Source organism: Ovis aries, chromosome 24, assembly GCF_016772045.2.
Source record: "Ovis aries strain OAR_USU_Benz2616 breed Rambouillet chromosome 24, ARS-UI_Ramb_v3.0, whole genome shotgun sequence".
NCBI lineage: Eukaryota > Metazoa > Chordata > Mammalia > Artiodactyla > Bovidae > Ovis > Ovis aries.
In genome coordinates, this window is record NC_056077.1 from 8227165 (window position 1) to 8249428 (window position 22264).

Below are 22264 nucleotides of genomic sequence, written 5' to 3' on the forward strand. Positions count from 1 at the left end.
GCCAAGTGGCATTTTCTGTTGTCTGGAAGCCACATCCCTTTGCTCAGCTCACCTACATGCGAGGGTGCTGATTAAGGAACAAGGCATGGATGATCCCACTTTCTTACTCATCCCCCCAAAAAAAGACTGAATGACTGTATCAGCCTCCTTTGGGGAGATGCAGCCCCTCTTCCCCACTTTCCCGCCCCCCCACCTGCTGGCTTCAAGGAAGAACTCCTGCAGCCAGATTCCACCCAGATTCCACCTTAACACAGAATGCCAAAGGCCAGACTCTGGCAAAACCATTTATTGAGAAAGGTGCTGGTGAGAGGAAAGACCTGGAGTGAGGAATCCGGATTCTATCCCCAGCTCGGTAGCGAACACCATCCATCCTCCCAGAGCCTCTGGGATAACTGAGATTGTGGTTTCAGTGCGGAGGGGTCCCTTCCAGCCCTCACGACACAAAGTGAGAATGGAGCATTTACAAAGGAGTCTCCCAGAGAGAGGACCCACACGTCACCTGGAGGAGCAGATCCGACTTCCAGCCCACTAGCAGGCTGCTGAGGTCACATGGAAGACCAACCTTGTACCAGGGTGAGGGCAAGGCAGTGGAGTCGCCTGAGGGAGCGGGTGGCAAAGACGCAGGCTCTCAATTTCAAGGATGGGTCTCCAGGCGACTTCATTCAAAGTGTGGTCCATACCCAACAGACAGGGGTCTCTGGGGGCCACCCGGGGACCGCCCAAGACTGGAGGGGAGATAGCCACTGTGGACCAGCAGAAGGCAGAGTGGGGAAGACCCTTCAAGGGGGCACGAAAGGCCGGGAAAAAAGATCAGCTTCCTTAACTGTGACGTTTCACTGCGCACTCGTAACCAACACTTACTAGCCTACTTAAAAACAACTCCGGTAGTCATTTTGTGATGTATGGAAATATCAAATCGCTGTGTTGTGCACGGGGAACTAAGATTGTGTTGTAGATTAGTTATACTTAAAAAAACACACACACAACTCCACTGGTCCTCAGCAAAATAGCTCTGGCCTCTGACCCCCTCGCAGAAATTCAGATACACTGGATGAGGCCCCACTATCTTTCAAGGGCTCGCACCTCCCTGTATTGCCAAATGGACCCTTGACTACATATTTCATGGGTGTGGCCACATATTTCAAGATGTGTGAAACATGTTTTTCCCATATTTCCCAGCTATTTCTATTTTTAAATCACAACTAAAGCTGAACCAAGCCACACCAAAGGAAAGCCTTAAGGATCTGTTTACTGGAAATATCCACAAAGGTCTGCAATGTCAACAGCAAAGTGCAAACAGAACTGGCTCCGGCAAGAGCTTGAGTTCTTAAAGGAAAAAAAAATCCTAAGCAGTTCACACCAGTTTTCTAGAAAACTCCACCAAAGGCCTATTTCTCCTTCAACTGTGACTTCACCAGGCTCCCAGGTAGCAAACCACCTGCTCTTTTCTAGATGGATCCCAAGAAAGATCCCTTTGGAAACAAACACCCTCCCGGTCTCCACACTCCCCACCCCTCCCCGATGGGTGGCTGAGCCAGGATTGCTCAACCACAGACAGACAGACAGGACCAGGCTTCAAAGAGAATGAGGACTCTGAGCACACGGCTGCCACATGGAGGACTCAGGGCTGCCAGACACCCAGTTTCACCTCCTGCTGCAGAGACACGAAGACCCCCGCGCTCCCTGCCCCCAGCCCCTTGGAACAACCAGCTCAGAACCAGAAAAGTCTGCTCTGCCCAGGGCCAAGGAGAGACTCACGCTTGGGGGCGGAGGGCGGGATGGTGCGTACACTTGGGTGAAAATTCTTCCTGGGAAATCACGCAGGGTTCATGTCACTATCCAGAGGACCAATCTGGGGATTCTCAGCCTTCAATCCGGGGCAGGGGGCGGGACCGGGGGGGGGGGCGGGGAGCAGTGGGGGGCGGGGGTTGTGGGAGGGACTGCGGGCCAGGGAAGCCGCCGACCAGGCCCCTGGGCGGGGCTCAGACCCTCCACTCAGCCACCAGGGAGCGCCTCTCCTTTTTCAATGCTTTTAATGTTTTTCAGATGGTGAGGTGTTGGTTGCGGTGGTCGTCGGAGGCTGTGCTGGTGGCCGAGGGCACCCCCGTGCCCGCCCCCGTCTCCAACCCCTTCCTCCAGGAGACACTTGACAGGGACTTCGCTCCCCCCCTTTCCGACGCCCCATCTCAAGCCGCACAGTTGTCCTCTCCCGTCTGGTCCTGCCTCCTCCTGCCCCGGGGCCTCCCGAGAGCCAGGGAGCCAGGGTGCCTCCGGCTGCTCCTAGGAGCTGACGACGTGGCCGGACCAGGTCTCGTGCTTGGTGCCCGGCGCCAGGTGGGTGATGACCACCTCCACGGCCTGCAGCTTCTCGTTCTTGGGCGGGATGGAGCACATCTTATAGGTGACCTCGTCGCCTTCCATGGGGACGTACTCCCCCTCCACGCTGCAGGGCGAGGAGAGACACTCAAGGCTGGCGCTGGGAGAAGCCGGGACTCCGGCCCTGGGGGAGGAGCTGCCCCCCACCCTGGCCCTGTGGGAGGAGCCACCGGGGCCCTTGGGCGTGACCCAATCAGCTCCTTTCCCGGGACCTCGGCCCTGGAGACAGAGATGGAGCCCCGCCCCCAGGGATGCTCACAGGGCAGTTACACGTGGGCGCCCTGGGCCTTATGGATGGAAGAGCCAGGAGAGGCAGTCTTGAGCCTGAGAATCAGAGTTGGGGGATGACCCCGCGGGGGTTTCCTGAGCAGCCGCCACAACCCCCTGCCCGGTCCAGGAGTCCTGGAAACCAGGCTGCACCTCTGCTGTTCAGCTCCTCAGAATCCCACGGAGCTTTCCAGAAAGTCCTTTTCCCTCTTTTTCTACAGGATATGAGTCACCATCTCACCCGGGATGAAGAGGTCCCCATCTTGATGCCCCCTTGGCTTTACCCACCACCCACCACCCCCCAGGAGGAATATCCCCTTCAGATCCTGAAGGCCAAGTCCAGTCAGCTCTCCCCTGGGACTATAATATGGCCTTGACTGAAAAATCACATTGCAAATGGCGCTGCCCTCTTTGCTGTGGCCACCAGGAAGCTCAGGAGTAAAGGTACAGCCCCTTGCTAGCAGTGAAACCAAATGCCATCTTTCTTCTCTGCCCCAACTGCCTGCTTTCCTTACTAATTTTTCTTGGCGCACTGTGTCTATCCTTGTCAACCACTACAACTCCTTCCGGAATAAGAGGCAATATAGATATGTATTTCTACATCCACATATGATTCATATGTATGTCAAAAGGCATTGCTTTAGCAGCATCCTTGTGTCTGCATTGTACAGGGGGTCTATGAAGACCAGGCATGTAGGGATGTTGGAGGAGAGTAAGAAAGGGTAACTTTCCCATCTCAGCAGACATTTGCAAAGGAGCCTAATTTCAAAACATGGTTTCTACATATTGTCAGGCCTGCTGTGTGGGGTACTTTGCCTGCCACTGACAAAAAGATTGGGGGGGTTGCTGAGGTCAAAGATGGGGATGGGGTAGGGGAGGCGATTAGGTCCGCACAAATTTGCAGGCTGTTTAGAAGACCAGAGGTGGAGGCCAGCCTGCAGGGCGCCCTCCAGCCCCAAAGCCAAGGATGTGTGGGCCCCACCCTGGGCACCCCGCGCCCCCCCCCAACCCCGGCCACCTTCTCTCCCCGCCAGGGTTTCCAGACACTCAGGAAGGAAGGACGTCAGTGAGCAAGTGGCAGGAGAGAGGGTCCAGCCCCACACTTCCTTCCTGGAGCACAGTTCAGTCAGCCCCCAGCCTCACCAGGGCAGGGCCCCCGGGGGAGAGCAAGCACCCACGCCCAGGCCAAACACAGGCTCACAGGACTCCCAGGGACACCCAGGCCTGCCCACCAGACACACACAGGCACTCAGACCCACCCCAAGGTGAAAGTCGCTCAGTCGTGTCCGACTCTTTGTGACCCCATGGAATACAGCCCATGGAATTCTCTAGGCCAGAATACTGGAATGGGTAGCCTTTCCCTTCTCCAGGGGATCTTCCTAACCCAGGGATCAAACCCAGGTCTCCCACATTGCAGGCAGATTCTTTACCAGCTGAGCCACCAGGGAAGCCCAAAGGAGGTTCTCACCTCACACACACATACACACAGAGACACGCACACACACAGAAACACACACAGAGACACACACATACAGAGACACATACACACAGACATATGCACAGAGACACACATGCGCGTACACACACAGAGAAACGTGCACAGACATATGCACACACAGAGACACACACATGTGCACCCACAGACACACACACACAGTCGCATCCAGTGTCTCACACGCTGCCACCACCACATACAGGCTCACACCCCCAGCCCTGAACACTGTTCACACAAGCCTGGCCCATACAACCTCATCACACTTGGCACCCACCCAGCAGAGTTCACACACTCCCCCTGCCTCCTCCAGGCCACAGCGCCCACCCTAGCCCCAGAGCACCCGGATCAGCTGCTGACTCACTCGGAGATATGCAGGAAGATGTCGGGGCCGCCGTCAGCCGGGGTGATGAAGCCGTGGCCCTTGGACCGACAGAAGCATTTGCAGACTCCTTTGTAGACCGGGCCCTGGGAGGCCCGCACCGTCCTGACAGAGAGGGGAGAGCATGAGGGTCCCCCAGCAGCCCTCCAGGACAGCCCCTTGCTCTCAGGGGCACACGCAGCTCTTTCCAGTTCCCGCCCACAGCTGTGCCCCAGGGCATTCTGGGCAGGGCCACCATGTACAGTTGTGCAGGTTATGCACTGCACAACTCTGGGAGTTATTCAGAGACCCTGGGGACAGTGAGTCTCAAACTTTTCTCAGGCCCCAGTGTCCCTGTCTGAGTAGAATCCCCTGAGCATCCCTTCAGCATCCCTCCCTCTGAAGGCTAACTTAACAGCAGCCTCCACATGTTGGCCTGAGCTTTGCACCTGCCAGGCGCCATGTGGGTCTCCTGCAGCAGTGGCCAATCTGCTACTGTCCCCGTTTTGCAGCCGATAAGGTCAAGGGCTCCAGGGGAAAAGGGGCTTGTGTGTGGTTAAAGCCCGATGATCTAAGACCCCAGCGATTTCCTATCCCTGGCCACCCTCATCCCTCACCCACAGCTCACGATAGGCTCAAGGAGGGGCCTGGGGGCGGTGCGGTGCGGGGTTTACAAGGTGCCTGCCCAGCTTCCCACCATCAGCCCTTTCCCAATCCACAAGTTTCCCATGTGATAGACAGGGACACGGAGGCGACCCATCTGGGGAAGCCCGAGACTCACGCTGAGTAGGTCCTGGTGCGGCGAGTGGGCAGTGGGCTCGGCACCACATTGCCCCGAAGTGGGGACGGTGAGCGATCCCGGGCCTGTTGGGTGTCCAGCAGCCCAGCCGAGGACTGGTGGGTGGGGGGCTGGGATGGAGGAGGAGGCTCAGATGACATGGCTGACCTGGAGAGAGACGGGGGGCTCTCAGGGGCTCACGCCTTGCTAGGGGGGCTCTCCAGATGCCTCCCCACGCTCACGCTAGACAGTGTGTCATCTGAGACTCGAATATTCCTCTGGCTGTGGAATGCAGGCTCCAGGCTCACTCGGCATGGACGTCACCTGCTCCAGAAATGCACCCGCTCGTCCCAGTCGGGGCAGGTGCCTGGTCTGCGCTCCTGTTGCAGCCATGCACCTCCCTCTATGACAGCTCCACACAGAAATGCCACAGGGACACCACTGGCCCCCTCTTTGTGCCCAGGACCCACAGCACAGGCTCTGGCACACTCGGCATGCATGCGAACTAAGCTGCTTCAGTCGTGCCCGACTCTTTGCAACCCTATGGACTATATAGCCCAGCAGGCTCCTCTGTCCATGGGATTCCCCAGCAAAAATACTGGAGTGGGTAGCTATTCCCTTCGCCAAAGGATCTTCCCGACCCAGGGAACGAACTCAAGTCTCTTAGGTCTCCTGCATCAGAAGGCAGATTCTTCACCACTAGCACCACCCAGGAAGCCCTGGCACACTCAGGCACTTGGTAAATTCTTGTGAAAGGGAGGGAGGGAGGGAGGCAGACAGGACAGGCAGGAAAGCTTCAGTGCCAACCACCTGGATGAGGACTCCGCCACTCATCAAACATTTCCCAACCCCTACTAAGTGCCGGGCACTATGGGGAAGGGGAAGCAAAAAAGGGACCCGCACTCAGCGCTCCTTCAGGAAACTCGGGGACACAAATCAGAAAGGGCTCAGACCCCAAGTCAAGTCCGCATCCAGGAGGAACCCCGGGGGGCAGGGGGAGCAGGCAGGGGCATTTCAAAGGCAGCATCTCCAGCCACCAGGCCCCTGACTCAGATCCAGGCCCTAAAGTTCATTTCCACCCAGCCCGAGTCTTCGATTGCTGCTGAGAAATGGAATTCCCTCTGCGACCCCTAACATGCATCAGAGGCCAGGGGCAGACCCCGCTGGAGAGAGAGGGTCTACATTCCTGTCTTGAGAGCAGCACATGGCAGCTGTACCCAACTTGCTGGTGGCCTTGGCTCAAGGCCATGACGAAAGAGCCAAAGCCCAGGACCCAAGGGCCTTGGCTGAGTCCTTTCTGCTGTCTGGGATCAACTCTGCACATTGGTGCAGCTGGGTGGGCGTCATGCAGCACCTGCTCAGGGTTGGTGTTGGGGGTTCAGGTGGGGCAGGTGCGGGCCCCGTGGCCCCAGGAAGGAGAGGAGCCTGACTAGATATCACCCCCCTTCATTCCCAGAATGTCACGCCCCCATTCACAGGGAGTGGTGGGGCAGGAGCAGCCCCGCTGGGTTCTGAGAGGTTCACACGAGGTTTTCATATTAAAAGCACAAGCTATCTTTTAAACATCCCAGAGGTTTGACCCCCTCCCTCAGGCAACGTTTCCAGCTAGGTTTGAGAAAACTAGCAGCTCTGACAACCAGAGCCTCCAGTCCACCTCCCCACCACCACCCCCATCCCCCGCCACTGCCCTGGCTTTCCTGGTCTGCAGGCATTCATGCGGCCCAGGGCACCAGCTTTCAACCTGTATCGCCCAGCAACACCCCTCTGCCCCCACCCCAAACCGTCTGAGAGCCAGGCCTGATTCTTCCGGGGACAGGCCCACCTCTGCCCCCCAAGAGGACAAACTGGCTCCCTCCACGTGGCCCCGCAGCCCCCTACACACTCCCCTTTCCGGACTCAGCTCCATCTGGCTGAGAGGGGAGACAGCCAGCTGGCTCCCTGGAGGAAGCGACATAGTACCTCCTGACCCTTCTCTCAGCTGCGGCCGCGGCCAGGGAGGACCGCGAGTCCCGGGAGCCCCCACCTCAGAAAGGCCCCAGCGGCTTGGGGTCAAGGCTCCAGCATGACCCACCAGCACAGGTCATAGAGTCCTAGAATGTTCCAATGCCTGGGGTTCTGGGAAGGAGGCAGCTTCAGAAAAAGGGAGGGCCCCACACCCAGGACAGCCAGTGGGAACCACTGAGGCCTGAGAACACCAGGGTGAGGTGGGGAACAGCCCTCCTGACTCCCAATCAAAATCTCCCTCTTTTCCCTGCTGTCAGGAACCTCTGACTTTAAATCCTACCCTTCCAGCTCTGTGATCTTGAGCAAGTTACTTGACCTCTCTGGACCTTGGTTTCTGTATCTGGAACCTGGAGATTTTTTTTAACAGTCCTGACTTTACACCACCGTCAGTAAGTTGAAATGACATAATACATGTTTTAAGCATTCTGCACACCCTCCGCCCAGAACAAGTGAGCATTTAAGGATCAGCTACAATTGTTGTTATAACCGTCATCATAAAATCATTCAACAAACATGTGCCTGATGGCAAGCCCTGTTTTTAGGCAGTAGAAACACAGACAGCGGGGTTTCCCTGGTGGTCCAGTAGTTAAGAATCCACCTGCCAGGGCAGGGGACACAGGTTCAATCCCTGGTCTGGGAAGCTTCCACATGCTGTGGGGCAACTAAGCCCATGAGTCACAACTACTGGGTCCATGCTTTCCAACAAGAAGCCCGTGCACTACAAGGAAGACCCAGCAAAGCCAAAAACAATAAACAAACACACAAACAAACAAGGGTGGGCCATTTGTAAAACAGAGGGAGGTTCTTCCAGTGTGGAAACAGCCTGTGCAAAGTCCCTGAGGTTGGCAGGGGCAGGTGTGACTAAAGGCCAGCAAGAAGACTGGGGGTTGGGGGGTCACTGGGGAAGGAGGGGTGAGAGGCAGGAGATGGGTGGGTGGAGGGACAGGCCAGCTCAGGAATTAGGGCATCATTGTCATCCCCATGGGTCTCCACTCTTCTTGCTCATGTCCATCCATCTGACTGTTCCCCTCTCCCCACCTCCCCGTAAAGCAGGTCTCAGTTGGGGCCCCCTCTGTCTCCTCCCCAGCCCCTTTGACTCTCTCAGGACACCCAGTCCAGCAGAGATTCCAGTGGAAGCCCCCAGCTTGGGGACAGAGCAACCCGAGGGTAACACGGAGTCCCTCCACGTCCTGGGCCCCGACACTGGGGTTGGGACAGAGCAGGGTCCCTCTGACCAGCCTCGGGACCGGGAGCCCCCACTGGCGTTCACGTGCACTGTGAGCCGGGCGCCGGGCACAGCCGTGCTGCAGGTGGGGGCTGCGCGCATGCGCACTTGCCAGTGGGAGAAACTGAGGCACAGAGGGCCGCAGAACCTCCGGGAGAGAGTCGGGGAAGGGAGCAAGGGGCTTCAACCACCACCCTGCCTGCGCCTCCAGAGGGCCATCCGTGCAGAGCACAGCTGAAGCTGGCGTAGACCTGGATGGGAGCCAGCCACCCTCACCCGCCTGCGGGGATGAGGGGCGGGGACAGGGAGGAGTGAAGGGCCTCTGTGTGGGAAGGCCTGGGTTAAAGTCCAGCTGTAAGGCAACCAGCTCGCGGAGGCAGGAGCCGGTCACTCAGGAGCCGGCTCTGGGGTCGGCTGCGGCCACCTCCCGCCCCAAACACAGATGGGGGCGTTGAGTATGCAGCACCCCCCCCCCCCGCCCCCGCCACTCTCACACTTCCAACCAGCAACTGCTCTCCCAGTAACGCCAGGGGGCGGGGCTTGAAGCTGGTCCTGGAGGAGGCAGAGCCCACCCTCTGCCACTAGCCACAGGTCCGAGGCCTCTCGCCTTCCTACAGCTTCATCAACTCTCTACAGCTGCAGGCAGTCTGCAGAGGGTCACCTGAGACTGAGGCTCTGGGCCAGACCTGAGATGGGCTTCAGGCTTGCAGCAAATTCAGACCAGGTGTCATGCCCAAGGCCTGTCACGGCTGCTGAGCTGTGTGCACACATTTCTGCATGAGTGCATGCACATGTGTATATGTGTGTGGCTGTGTGTGTGGTGCACCTGTGTGTGTGGTGCACGTGTATGTGTGCACATGCATGTGTGTGAAGCCAGGCACACAAGTGCGTGCATACATGTGAACACCAATGGACTGGGCAGGGAGGGGTGCAGGGAGCCACCCCGCCCCTGGCACCAGAAAGGCCTTTACCCTGGAAAAGGGCAGGAAGGGGGCCTCAGCCCAAAATAGCCTGGGAATTTCCCACAGGCCCTGTGGGTCCTCCAGGAAGGTTTACAGAGCTCAGCTGGGCATCAGGCTCTGGTCTTCCCAGCCCCTCTTCCACCAACCCACACATCCAGGGACTGGAGACCTACCCAGCCATGCAGAGCCCCTGCCTTCCTGCCCTCTCGGCCTCAAGCCCCACCAGTCATATCAAGGGCAAGTCTGAAGCTTCCCTGGTGGCTCAGTGGATAAGAATCCGCCTGCCAATACAGGAGACACAGGTTCGATCCCTGGTCCAGAGGAGCAACTAAGCCTGTGAGCCAAAACTATTTAGACTGTGCTCTAGAGCCCAGGAGCCAGAACCTCTGAAGCCCCAGTCCCTGAGCGCCTGTGCTCCACAAGAGAAGCTAAGCGATGATGAGAATTCCTAGCACCACAACCAAAGAGTAGCCTCCTCTCACCTCAATGAGAGAAGAGCCCACGCAGCAACAAAGACACAACACAGCCAAAACAAAATAAATAAGACAAGTCTGTCTTAAGTCACGGAACTGGTTGCTGACTCCAGGAAGGGATCCTTGGCAGTGTTGTCGGTCATGACATGTATTTCATGTCAGTGAAATATCTGCAGTTCATTTCACAAGGTTCCTCCATTCTTGGTAGTTTTCAGGCCCTTGATGGCAGGAAGATCGGAGTGGGAGAAAGAACTGAGCTTCTTTCTCAGCCTGGCAGCAAAGCCAGATCTCATCAAGCCTACTCTGAAAACTGGGGTGTGGAGCCTTCCCTGGGTTTCTGGATGGGGGAGGCCAGGGCAGGGTACCATGTTCAGATATCTCCTAGCCAGGGGGCCAGGCCCCTGCTGGCAGGTGGGAATGAGTTCCAGCCCACACAATGGGAACAGGACAGAACACTTTCTTAAGACAGATACAGGGTCCCACATTCTGCATTTCTAAGGAGCTCCCCCCAGCAAGGCAAGATTGACACCAAGTAGTACTGGTTATGGGGTTACTGGCCCGGCCCACCTCTCAGCCAGCATAAGAGGGCCACCAGATGAGTCACAAAGTCACCCTAGTCCACCCAGGTGCTTCACCTATAAACTGAGGCAGAGACGCCGCCCTTCCCCTCTCCACCTCCAGCGCAACTGAGTCCCAACCCCGCAGATTGGGGTCACTTGGGCCAAACGGGTCAGTAGGACAGCGGGGTCCCAGGAAGCAGGAAGAGGTTCACGAAAAGAGCCCCGAGGCGGGCTTGGGCCGCACTGCCCTCCGCTGCGGCCGGGGAGAGCTGGGCTCAGATGGGGGAGGGAAGGGTGGTTGGGAGGGGGAAAGAGAGAAGGGGAGGGGAGGGGCCAGTGGGCGGGGCAAGGCGAGGGGCGGGGCAAGGTGCAGGAAGGGCGTGGCCAGGGATGGGAGGGGCTCGGGAGCAGGGAAAGGGCGGTGCCAGGGAGAGGGGAGAGGCTCGGAGCCAGGAAGGGCGGGGCCAGGGAGAGGGGCAGTGCCTGGAAGAGGGACGAGGAGTTGGAAGGGGGGATCGGAGCCTGGCAGCGGGAGGTGGGAGGGGTCGAGGGGAGTTGAGGCGGTGGAATCAGGGGAGGGGGCGCGAGGGAGAGGCGGCCTGGCTGGAGCTGGCCGCGCCCGCAGCAAAGAGAAATACGAACAAGGCACCGAGGTGCATCTGAGATGCCCGTGCCCGGGGTGGGGGGCAAGCCCAGCTGGGAACTACTCGGCCGCCCCGGAGTGCTGGGAAGAGGCCGGAAACCCGAGAACTAGCGACCGGGAAGCCGAGGCGCCCTCCGGCACAGCCCCGCCGTTAGCGTGCCCGGCCGGCCCGGCCCGGCCCCCGGCCTGGGAGGCGCCCAAGCCCCTGTGGGTAACTCGAGGCCGATTCTGCATCTCCATCCCATCGCCCCCCTCTTCCAGCCTTCCTGTATTCCATCTTCGCCTCCATCCAGGGCTTCGATCAGACCTGAGTCTCAGGCCTAATTGTGTTCTTCGCTCCCTCTGTGACCCCTCTGGCAAGCCACCTCCCCGTTCCCTGCCTCAGTCTCCCCATCTATCAAATGGGACGGTCCTGGTGTAGCCTCCCAGCCCGGCGGACAGAGGGTGTTGTACAGGAGGGTGCCAGATACAACGGCTTCAGGCAACAATAGTCGAGCCGCTAACGGTAGCACTGCCAGGCTCCGGCCGTCTAGAATAATCCCTCCCACGTTCGTCTCTGCTGATAGGACACAAATCGAATGCCCTGAATGCCCTGACTCTGCCGCTCGGTGAGACAAAGACCGTTCCCCTCTCGAGAGGGCCTCCCTCTTCCCCGCCCAGGCCTCAGAGCCCGGCGATGGGCCTGGCCCAGCTCTTCCCGAGCATCTACTCGGGGCCGGGCTTCGCGATACTACAGGCCCTGTTTCTGCTCCGCTGGGGCTCCGGGGAGGGTGATAAAGACCGCAGCATTAAGAAACCGCGGCCATCAAGGCCGCCCGGGAAAGGCGAGCCTAGAGGGGGTTTGGAGAAGGTCCCTGGGCCCGAGGAAGGAGCGCCTGCTTCAAGCCCTACAGGGGCCATGAGGAAGTCATTCCTAGCAGAGGGGTCTGCAGGGGCACAGGTTCAGGGACAAGGAGGGAGGGCGGGTGCCAGAAAGGGGCTGGGACGGTCTGGCTGGGGGAGAGAGATAACAGAAAACTCTGGTGAAGAGTATGGGACTGAAAAGACAACGAGGACATCAATGGGCGATTTTAAGCCCGGGGTTGATTTGAACCTGTTTTTACAAGATCCCCTGCGTGCAGGGTAGAGAAAAATATTGGAGAGGCAAGACTGGGAACGAAGAGACCAAGAAATATATATATATATACATTTTTTTTTTCAAGCAAGTAAAAAATGTAACAGTAGCTAAAGCTCCCCCACCCCAGTCCTAGGTCAGCTATCTCCTTTTATTCTCACACACCCCTTTATGGCAGGGAAACTTACATCCCCAGCCTACAGATGAGGAAACGTAGGCTCAGAGAAGTTTTCTATGTTGCAGTGAGACCCTCCGGCCTGTGGGAACGGAGATCGTGCCTGGAGGGGGCTGAAATCCAGCCCCCCACCCCACTCCCAATAGAAACATCCACTCCAACCCTAGATAAGCTATTGGGGGCTTCCTTTTTAGAAATCAAAACAAAAAACCGTTGCATTTCCGGCCTGAAAACTTGGGCTGCCAATGAGGCCCGCAGGGAGGGAGCCCGTGGGCGCGGGTGAAGTTTCTCTGCACGGCCTCGGGGGGCCCCCCCATCCAGGCGCAAACACCCCGGGTGAGCGGCCGGCAGCTCCTCCTCCCTAGAGGCGGCCAATCGCACGGCGCCAGGATGTCCCCGCTCCCTCCCCAACCTCCTAGCCAGGCCTGGCAGCGGTCCCACCGCCGAGCCCGCAGCTGCCGCGTCCAGGCCTGGCTGGGGGGCTGGCTCCACCTCCCCGAGCGGCGCCCCCGCCCCGCGCGCCTCGCCCCAGCGCCTCGCGAGTCACCCCATCCAGCTCTATCCAGCGAAAGCAAGGGGAGGGTTGGGGGTGGGGGCGCGGGAGGAGAAGAAGAGGGGTTTTTTCCTGCACCAAGAAAACAGGTGGCCAGGCGGGAAATGCAACCAGACGTCCGCCCCAAATCCCTCGGGCTGCTGCCACACCCACCATCCTCCAGGCGGGGATGAGTAACCCGCGCTGCCTAAACAGGCCACTGCCGCCCGAGCATTTCCGAGGGGCCCAGAGACCCAGCCAGCGAGCTGGAAGACCCTCCAGAGTGGGGGTGAATGGGGGGCAGCGGGGGCAGAAGAGGCCGAGGTCCCATGCCGGAGGATCTTGGGCCTCCCTCAAGGCGAGGGCACCCCCACCACGCCCTTTCTGGGGTCCCCAGAGAAGCTCCCTACCTGACTGCTCCGCTCCACCAGGCGCTCAGCTTCAACTGCGGGGAAAAGAGCTGGGGAGGGGGCGTGGTTGGCGGGGCGGGCTCGCCGAGCCCCGCCCCTGACCCCCGCCCCCGGGAGCTCTCGGCCAATGGGGCCGCGGCCTCGAGGAGGGGCGGGGCGGGCGGGACCAGTCCCTACGGGACCTTTGTGTCCGCGCGCGGGACTGGCGGGAGTGCTGGGCGCGTGGCCTGGGGCGAGTGGGTGGGGGGTGGCCCGGGCTCTCGTCTGTGCTGCACACCCCCGGCCGGAAGGCTCCCGTGAAAAAAGGAAAGCATCTGGTCGTCGCGCCCGAGCGAGTCCCTCCCCGAGCCGACGGCGTCGGATTTGATCCCCGACTTGATCTTTGCTCCAGAATCCGGATGGGCCCCGGGCACCTCCTCCGTTTTAGCCGATAGAAAAAGATAAAGGAATGACGGAAAGGGATGAAGAGAGTGGCCGAAGGGAGAAAAAGCAAACCAAAAAAGCGCAAAGAAAGAACAACAACGAAACTGGGAGAACTGCTTTCGTCCCTTTTGTTTTGGTTTTAGTCTCAGCTCCTTGAGTCCTCTGTGTCTGCAGGTAAATGAACTTACTCCCATCTTACAGGAGAGAAAACCGAGGCACAGACAGGTGACCCACCTCCTCACACCCAGCAAGTCAGAGCAGGCCCTGAAAGGAAAGTCAGCCCTGGATGGAGGCTCCGGCTGGTAGTTGAGGGGCAGCATGTGGGGAGGGATACTCTCGTCTGGGACAACAGGGCCCAGGAATTGGGGTGGCACAGGGGTCCTTCCTGGAACCCACCAACTCTCCCTGCCTCTCTTGTACGGTCAGGTTAGGGGCTCTCTGGAGAAGAACACAGGTATGGCTTCCTTGACATAAGAGAAGCCAGTTTTGGCCTAAGCTGTTTTGTAATCTGAAGCCTAGCCACAGTGTTTTAACCGGGCTCGGTAATTAAATGATTTTAAGGGAAGTGAGGGAACGCAGGAACGAGGGGAAAAAACAGTTAAGAAACAAGAGTTCAGCAATGAAACAGGGACCACCTCAAAGGTATGAAGATGTCGACCTTCCTGATGTCTATCAACTAAAACGTGGCCTCTGTTGACCTTTGCCCGAATTTGATACAGTACTCGCCTCTGCTCAAGCCCCTTCTTGAATAGGCATGTACCCTTAGCTTAAAAGTTCCCCAGGACTTCCCAGGTTGTCCAGTGATTACGACTCCCATCTTCCAGAAAGTCAGGAATTAAACAGACAAAAGGACATTCCTGAGAGCCATGAGAACATGTGCAAACGCCCTGAGGTGGGAAGGAGTGTGGTGGGGCTGAGAGAGAGAGAAAAGGGAGCAGGGGGGTCAGAATGCACTAAATTCAAGTGTCTCAATTAGGGATTGATGGCAGCCAGGAGCGAGTTTAAGGCAGGTATGAGTGGAGACTCCTCCCTCCAAAGTGTGCCTCATGTCCGCCCACTTGTACCTATTTCTTCCCCCCATGACTTGAGCCTCTCCCATCTCACCAGGAGCAGCAGCCTCCACCCAGTTGCTCTACTTTCCCCCTAACATCTGTGCCTACGCTCCAATTTTCTTTGCAGCAGGCAGAATGAGCTTTCTAAACCATTTATAAAGCCAACCATTGTTAAAGAAAAGATCACTCATGACACTTGTTAAAACGGTAAGGCAGAATTTGTTCAGGAACTGATTGGGATAAGTTAGGGACCACCGAAAAACAAGGATGGTCTTGGCACAGATTGGGCTCAACTCCAAATGCAACAGGGAAAAGTGGAAAGTTATAGCCAAAGTGGGTTGGAAGCACGATGGATGGAAAACTACTAAGGAGAAAAAAACATCACGGGTCAAGGACGGTTCTGGATGAACTAGCTAGCTAGGACTCGTGCTGAAGGCAGGTCAAGGTGATCAGAAATCACCTCCCCACACACAGCCACATCTCCCCCACTAGCAACATCCACAATAGTAACATTTACTGGTTACAACTGACAACTGACATATCATTATCACCTGCAGCCACAGGAGGGCCCACCAGCTTCACGTGGTCAAATTCAGCCAAACTTTTTTTTTTTTTTTGCTGCTTCTGGGGATTTTGCCCAGCTGATAAGGTTAGACAAATATTCTGTGGCATTTCCTGTTTCCTTCTAATTCTTCCATCATTTTGAAGAGCCACTTTATATCTTCAGGATGTTTTGGTGAGTGGGGCAAGTGACCCCAGCCAGCTGTGCTGGGCTAGGATTGCAGGTTCTGGGGCCACAGATGGTGGGTGAACTTAGCTTCACCAGACTCTAGATCTGGGGACACTCTTTTCCCCTGCATCTTCTCAGGCTGCCTCGCTCTGGTCATTACAGCTCACTGAGGGGACTGTCCACCCACCCTGAACTAAGTGCGTGCCCTCCACCAGTCTGTCCCATCACCCGTGGTTACCATTCACCCTTCACCCCATGTGAATGTTGTCAACTGCAAACTGGCAGCGGCCATCTACCTATCTCATGTCCAACTCAATGGACATGCATTTGAACAAGCTCCGGGAGTTGGTGATAGACAGGGAGGCCTGGCGTGCTGCAGCCCCTGGGGTCACAAAGAGTCGGACGTGACTGAGTGACTGAAACTGAACTGATCTACCTATCTACCTCTGCAATGAGTTAAATCACGTGCTGCTGACCTTCAACACCCCCTGAAAGGAGTTCAGGGTGGAGAGCAGGTGCTCTATGCTCTGGGAAAAACTGGCAGAACAGGTCTTCAAATAGTTAAATATTTTCAGGAGCTGATTTTAGGAGCCCAATACTTGCCATGAAATTAAAAGACGCTTACTCCTTGGAAGAAAAGTTATGACCAACCTAGACAGCATATTAAAGAGCAGAGACATTACTTTGCCGACTAAGGTCTGTCTAGTCAAGGCTATGGTTTTTCCAGTAGTCATGTATGGATGTGAGAGTTGGACTGTGAAGAAGGCTGAGCGCCGAAGAATTGATGCTTTTGAACTGTGGTGTTGGAGAAGACTCCTGAGAGTCCCTTGGACTGCAAGGAGATCCAACCCGTCCATTCTGAAGATCAGCCCTGGGCGTTCTTTGGAAGGAATGATGCTAAAGCTGAAACTCCAGTACTTTGGCCACCTCATGCGAAGAGTTGACTCATTGGAAAAGACTCTGATGCTGGGAGGGATTGGGGGCAGGAGGAGAAGGGAACGACAGAGGATGAGATGGCTGGATGGCATCACTGACTCTATGGACGTGAGTCTGAGTGAACTCCGGGAGTTGGTGATGGACAGGGAGGCCTGGGGCGTGCTGCGATTCATGGGGTTGCAAAGAGTCGGACACGACTGAGTGAACTGAACTGAACTGAATACTTGCATCGCCTTGCATCTAGAAAAGCATTAAAATCCTTTATGATCAGAGAAGGCAATGGCACCCCACTCCAGTACTCTTGCCTGGAAAATCCCATGGATGGAGGAGCCTGGTAGGCAGCAGGCCATGGGGTCGCTGAGAGTTGGACACGACTGAGCAACTTCACTTTCACTTTTCACTTTCATTCATTGGAGAAGGAAATGGCAACCCACTCCAGTGTTCTTGCCTGGAGAATCCCAGGGACGAGGGAGCCTGGTGAGCTGCCGTCTATGGGGTTGCACAGAGTCAGACACGACTGAAGCGACTTAGCAGTGGCAGCAGCAGCAGAATTGTAAAGTTTCCTTTGATGGAAAGAAGCTTCCATGGCTGGTCAAGGATGGCAATTGCCCAGTGAAATGTGTAAATAATGAAATGTACTATAAGAGTTGAGGTGTCTTCTTCATTTAGACCTGACAACTAGTTTTTGCTTTTCCCTAGCTACACATTGACAACAGTGTATTAGGAAAGCAGAATCAGTTTTATGTGATTATTGTGTATGTATCACCCCAGGAATGCCTGAATATCTTACTGGTGAACATAGATCTACTTTCAAATTAGATTGATAGGGTTGCTTATAGAACACATGAGAATATGTAATATTTTTATGGGTCACACAGAATACGTAAATGATATGAAAAAGATTGTGTGGGTATTATTAAAATAATCAAGTCTACAAAAGCCTTAAATCACTGAATATTTATGCTTCTTAAGGTAGTATTTTTGTCCTTGAGGTTTCATTTTTAAGAAACCAGACTAAATAAGAGTCCCTGTTTGGGGTTTGTTTTTTGTTTTTTTTTAAATCCTTTATGGTGATGACTGCTCCTTGTGACTAGCAAAAGCCTCACGAGACCAGTAGAAACCTTTTGGAAACATATATGTTTGACTGCGTGTACTCCCCCTTCACCAAAATCGCATATATACTGACCTTCCCCCCCTACCTCTTTGGAGCAGTTTCTCAGAGCTCTCTCCCAGGCTTCAGTCCTCATTTTGCCCCAAATAAAACTTAACTTACAACTCTCACATTCTGCATTTTTTTAAGTTGACAATGAGGTATTGATGCACACACACACACACCCCACACACAACACCCATATCCGCGCCCCCACACACACACATATCACTCATGCAAACACAGTTAAAAACATGCAAAACCTCACACTCTCCCACCACACAGCTTTCTGGGTTCTCCCCCAAACTCCAGACCCCAAAGGTTTTCTGGATCTAGAGACAGCCCCCCCCTGCCGCCTCCTCCAGGCAGACCTCAGGGTTCAATCTCAGAGTTCTGAGGGCAGAGAATGGAAAGCAGTCAATGGGGAAGAAGTCACCCCTATCTGGGATGCTCACTCTTCAGAGATTCGGCCTCTATTGATGCCCAGGGGACAAGAACTCCCCTCTCTCAACCCCCTGCCCAGGAAGCGATGGAACCTGGAGTGGAGGCACCTACAGTAGCTTCCCGTGTGGCGCCAGTGGTAAAGAGCCTCCCAGGCAATGCAGGAGACATAAGAGATGTGGGTTTGGATCCCTGGGTCAGGAAGATCCCCTGGAGGAGGGACTGACAACCCACTCCAGTATTCTTGCCTGGAGAATCCCACAGACAGAGGAGCCTGGCGAGCTACAGTCCATGGGGTCACAAAGAGTCAGAAGCAGCCCGTCCACTCCCATGCCTCTTGCCCCCAGCCCACCACAGACTGGGAGGAAGAGAAAGCAGACAGAGGCTGGCAGTGCCGCCCAGAGACGTTAGGTGACATCCCAGGATAACCCAGGGCTCCAGGCTCTTCTTGCTGACCGATGACCCCTCTGATGGACAGGAGGACTAGACCAGAGCTTCTCCAGCTGCCCCCCGCCCCCGCCCACACCGCCCAGCCCCTTGGGAACCCAGCCCAGCTTCCATCACTTGCACAATAATTACAGTCACCACTCCTTCCTCCGGATTCCCTCTTCCTTATCTCATCACTTCCCTACAAGAGCCGGACCCTTCTGGGAAGACAATGAGCAGGAAGGAAAAAAACGTCCCATCTCCCTTTCCCCTTGAGCAACCCCGGCTGTCAGAGTCTTCCTTTCTGCAGCGTGCAGAGAGGGTGAGGGAGGTGTCAAGGATCTCAAGCAGGAGAGGACCAGGGCCCCCCAGGAGTCCCGGCTGCCAGAACTCCAGGCTCACTCCATTCCCAGGATGCCCTGTCCACTCCTCCACCCCCGCCTTGGCTTTTGGAACTCTGCTTATTTCATGTATTACTGTCCTGATGGTTGCTGTTCAGTCGCTCAGTCGTGTCTGACTCTTTGCAACTCCATGAACTGCACCACGCCAGGATTCCCTGTCCTTCACCATCTTCCTGAGTTTGCTCAAAGTCATGTCCGTTGAGTTGGTGATGCCATCCAACCATCTCATCCTCTGTTGTCCCTTCTCCTCCTGCCCTCAATCTTTCCCAGCAGCAGGGTCTTTTCCAATGAATCAACTCTTCACATTAGGTGGCCAAAGTAATGGAATAGAAGGTAGGCATGGATGAAGGGTCAGCCAGCAAGGTAAAACTGTCTCCTTGAATCTTCTTAAGACCCTTGTGTGCATGCTAAGTCGCTTCAGTCGTGTCCGACTCTATGCAATCCCATAGACTGTAGCCGGCCAGGCTCCTCTGTCCATGGGATTCTCCAGCAAGAATACTGGAGTGAGTTGCCATGCCCGCCTCTAGAGGATCTTTCCAACCCAGGGATCGAACCCACATCTCCTATGTCTCCTAAATTGGCAGGCGGGCTCTTTACCACCTGGGCCACATGGGAAGCCCTCCTAAGACTCTTAGCAATAAGTAATTATTATGATTACTTTTGATGCTTTTGAACTGTGGTGTTGGAGAAGACTCTTAAGAGTGCCTCAGACTCCAAGGAGCTCAAACTAGTCAGTCCTAAAGGAAATCAGTCCTGAATATTCATTGGAAAGACTGATGCTGAAGCTGAAACTCCAGTCCTTTTGCCACCTGATGGGAACAATTGACTCCTTGGGAAAGACCCTGATGCTGGGAAAGATTGAAGGCAGGAGGAGAAGGGGATGACAGAGGATGAGCTGGGTGGATGGCATCACCAACTCGATGGACATGAATTTGAGTAAGCTCCGGGAGTTGGTGATGGACAGGGAAGTCTGAAGTGCTGTAGTCCATGGGGTTGCAAAGAGTCGGACACAACTGAGCAACTGAACTGAACTGAACTGATACCCATTTTACAGGGGAGGAATCTGAGGCTCAGAGAGGTGAAGACTCCTGCCCTGGGTTACACAGCTGGGGAAGTCGGAACCCACGCTTTAACCATCTTCCTCCTCCTCCTTGCCAGATCTTATATAGGGGATGCAAAGGTGGAAAACAAACAAACAACAACAAAAGGGCTCCTGCAGGAGCCCTGAGCTTGCCCTCACAAAGCTGAAGTTTTCGGGTCAACAATGACCAAGCCAACTAAACAGGAATGGGGCAAGCCCAGGCATAGGTAAATGCTGTCAAAACTGAACCAGGTAGGCTGATGCAGAGTGGCTGGCTGATCACAGAGAACTCATCCTCAGGAAAAAGGCCCAGGAGGAGCCCAGCCAGGCCTCAGGCCCGCCGCACGCCCAGATCTGGGTGCGGAGGGACTGGGGTCCAAGGGGCCGCATGGCCCGGGGCTGGCCTCAAGCCCTCTTGCAGCTTGGCCTGAGGAGGGACGAGGTGGGACGGGAGGCTTCAGCCCCAGGGCAATATGAAGGCGCCAGGCCAGCCTTAAAGGGACTGTGGCAGGGGCGGCTTGGTATCCTGGGCCTCCCTGCGCGGGACGGCGGACCTCTCCGCCCGCTGAGCCCGAGGGAGGAAGCGAGGCTGGCTAGCGCAGCCTGGTGCTGCCCCCTGGTGGCGATGACTGGGATGGCCGGAGACCGAGAGCAAGGCGCATCTTCCTCATTTCCCTCTCAAGAGTGTCCGAGCTCAGACACAGCAGCCGGTGTCCCAACCCTGCGTTATGGGGATCATCGTCCCCAAAATCTCCAGAGAAGGAGGCGATCCCCAACTCCATCCCGAGATATATAACCTCAAGCCTATGCAAAGCCCCCTGCCCCCTGGGCCGTAAAATCGGAAGGATTTTAAGCCAAATGGGGTGGGCAGCTCATTCACTCATTCACACAGTCAATCTGTATTTGTGCAGCGTCTCCTCTATTTGCGAGCTGCGGCATGCAGAGGGCGGAAAGCAGGCATCAAGCCGCAGACCACAATGCACACAGAGATATAACGCGGTCCGAAGGAGACGGGGCGTGGTGGGGGGGCGGGGGTTGGGGGGTTGGGGGCAGGGAGTGGGCAACGCATCACCACGCGGCGGCAGAAAGGACTGAGCAGGCACGCCTCGCTGGCTGTTTCAAGACTCTCGGGTGTGAAACCCATGGAATCGTAAAACAGCTCCAGAGAGAGGGGATGACAGGGCCCCCCGCAGGGGAGACGGAGCGAGAAGAGGCGCTCCAGACCACAGAGGAGATACCTTTTTTCCAGGAAGACAAAATCTCTGTGGGAATCAGGAAAGGGCTTCCTTAAGGCGCTTTTTCTCTACCAGCTGAATAACGTTTGCAACAGTTCACAAATCTAAGGTGTCTGCGATGTATGTGGCTCTGGTACCCCAGGCGCAACTACCTTCACGCCCATATTCTCTGCCTTTGCAGGTGGCACCTCCATGTTTACTGCCTCTCATCTATAGGCTCAGAGGAGACATACTCTCCTGAGTCGGGCTTCTTGTGCTCAGAATCATTTTTTGAGACACAGTCATCTTGCTGAATATACCAATAGTTCATTCCTTTCACTGCTGTGCAGAATTCCTTGGAATAAATACACATGATGTGATGATCCACCCACCTGTTGACAAATATTTGGCTGTTTCTAGATTTGGGGCTATTATGAATCAAGTTACTATGAATTTTCTCAAACAGGCCTTTTTTTTTTTTTTTTTGAACATGCATTTTTATTTCTCCTGGGTAAAAACCTGGGAGTGGAGGGAATTCCCTGGAGGCGGTCCAGTAGGTGGGACTCTGCACTTCCACTGCTGAGGACCAGGGTTCAGTTCCTGGTCAGGGAACTAAGATCACACAAGCCATGCAGCATGGCCAAAAAATAAAAAAAATTAAGACCTAGGGGTGGAATTCCTGGTCCCAGGTGTGCGGATGTTCACCTTCAGGAGAAACTGTTGGTTTTTTCAAAATGATAAAGCACTTTACACTCACCAGCAGCGCAGGAGGGTTCTAGTTATTCTGCATGTTTGTCAACACTTGGGATTGTCTGTTTTTAAAAGTTTAACCAGTGGAGGGACCTCCCTGGTGGTCCAGTGGTCCAGGGGTTAAGACTCTGCGCTTCCACTGCAGGGGGAGCAGGTTCAATCCCCGACAGGGAACTAAGATCCCATATGGTGCACGGCCAAAAATCAATCGATCAATCAGTAACTAAGTGAAAAGACTCCACTTCCCTCCAACTTCTTTATAAATAAAAAATAAATTTTAACCATGGG

General features: G+C 55.7%; 1 protein-coding gene across 1 annotated transcript; it reads right to left on the reverse strand.

The window, feature by feature from the left end:
• Nucleotides 1-271: 271 nt before the first annotated feature.
• On the reverse strand, nucleotides 272-13411 carry CARHSP1 (calcium regulated heat stable protein 1). Its single transcript, XM_004020761.5, has 4 exons — nucleotides 13373-13411; nucleotides 5278-5442; nucleotides 4500-4622; nucleotides 272-2443 (listed from the first exon to the last, which is right to left on the reverse strand). Exons 2-4 carry the CDS (start codon nucleotides 5433-5435, stop codon nucleotides 2281-2283), a joined length of 444 nt encoding a protein of 147 aa, XP_004020810.1. The 5' UTR covers nucleotides 5436-5442; nucleotides 13373-13411; the 3' UTR covers nucleotides 272-2280.
• Between the last annotated feature and the right edge of the window lie 8853 nt (nucleotides 13412-22264).

Excerpts from the sequence above, each read along its gene's own strand:
- CARHSP1 (XM_004020761.5), bottom strand. The coding sequence starts at position 5,435 with ATGTCATCTGAGCCTCCTCCTCCATCCCAGCCCCCCACCCACCAGTCC. Across the intron at positions 4,623-5,277 it reads CGCACCAGGACCTACTCAGC|GACGGTGCGGGCCTCCCAGG; the intron begins GTGAGTCTCGGG and ends CCTCTCTGTCAG. Across the intron at positions 2,444-4,499 it reads ATCTTCCTGCATATCTCCGA|CGTGGAGGGGGAGTACGTCC; the intron begins GTGAGTCAGCAG and ends CTCGCCCTGCAG.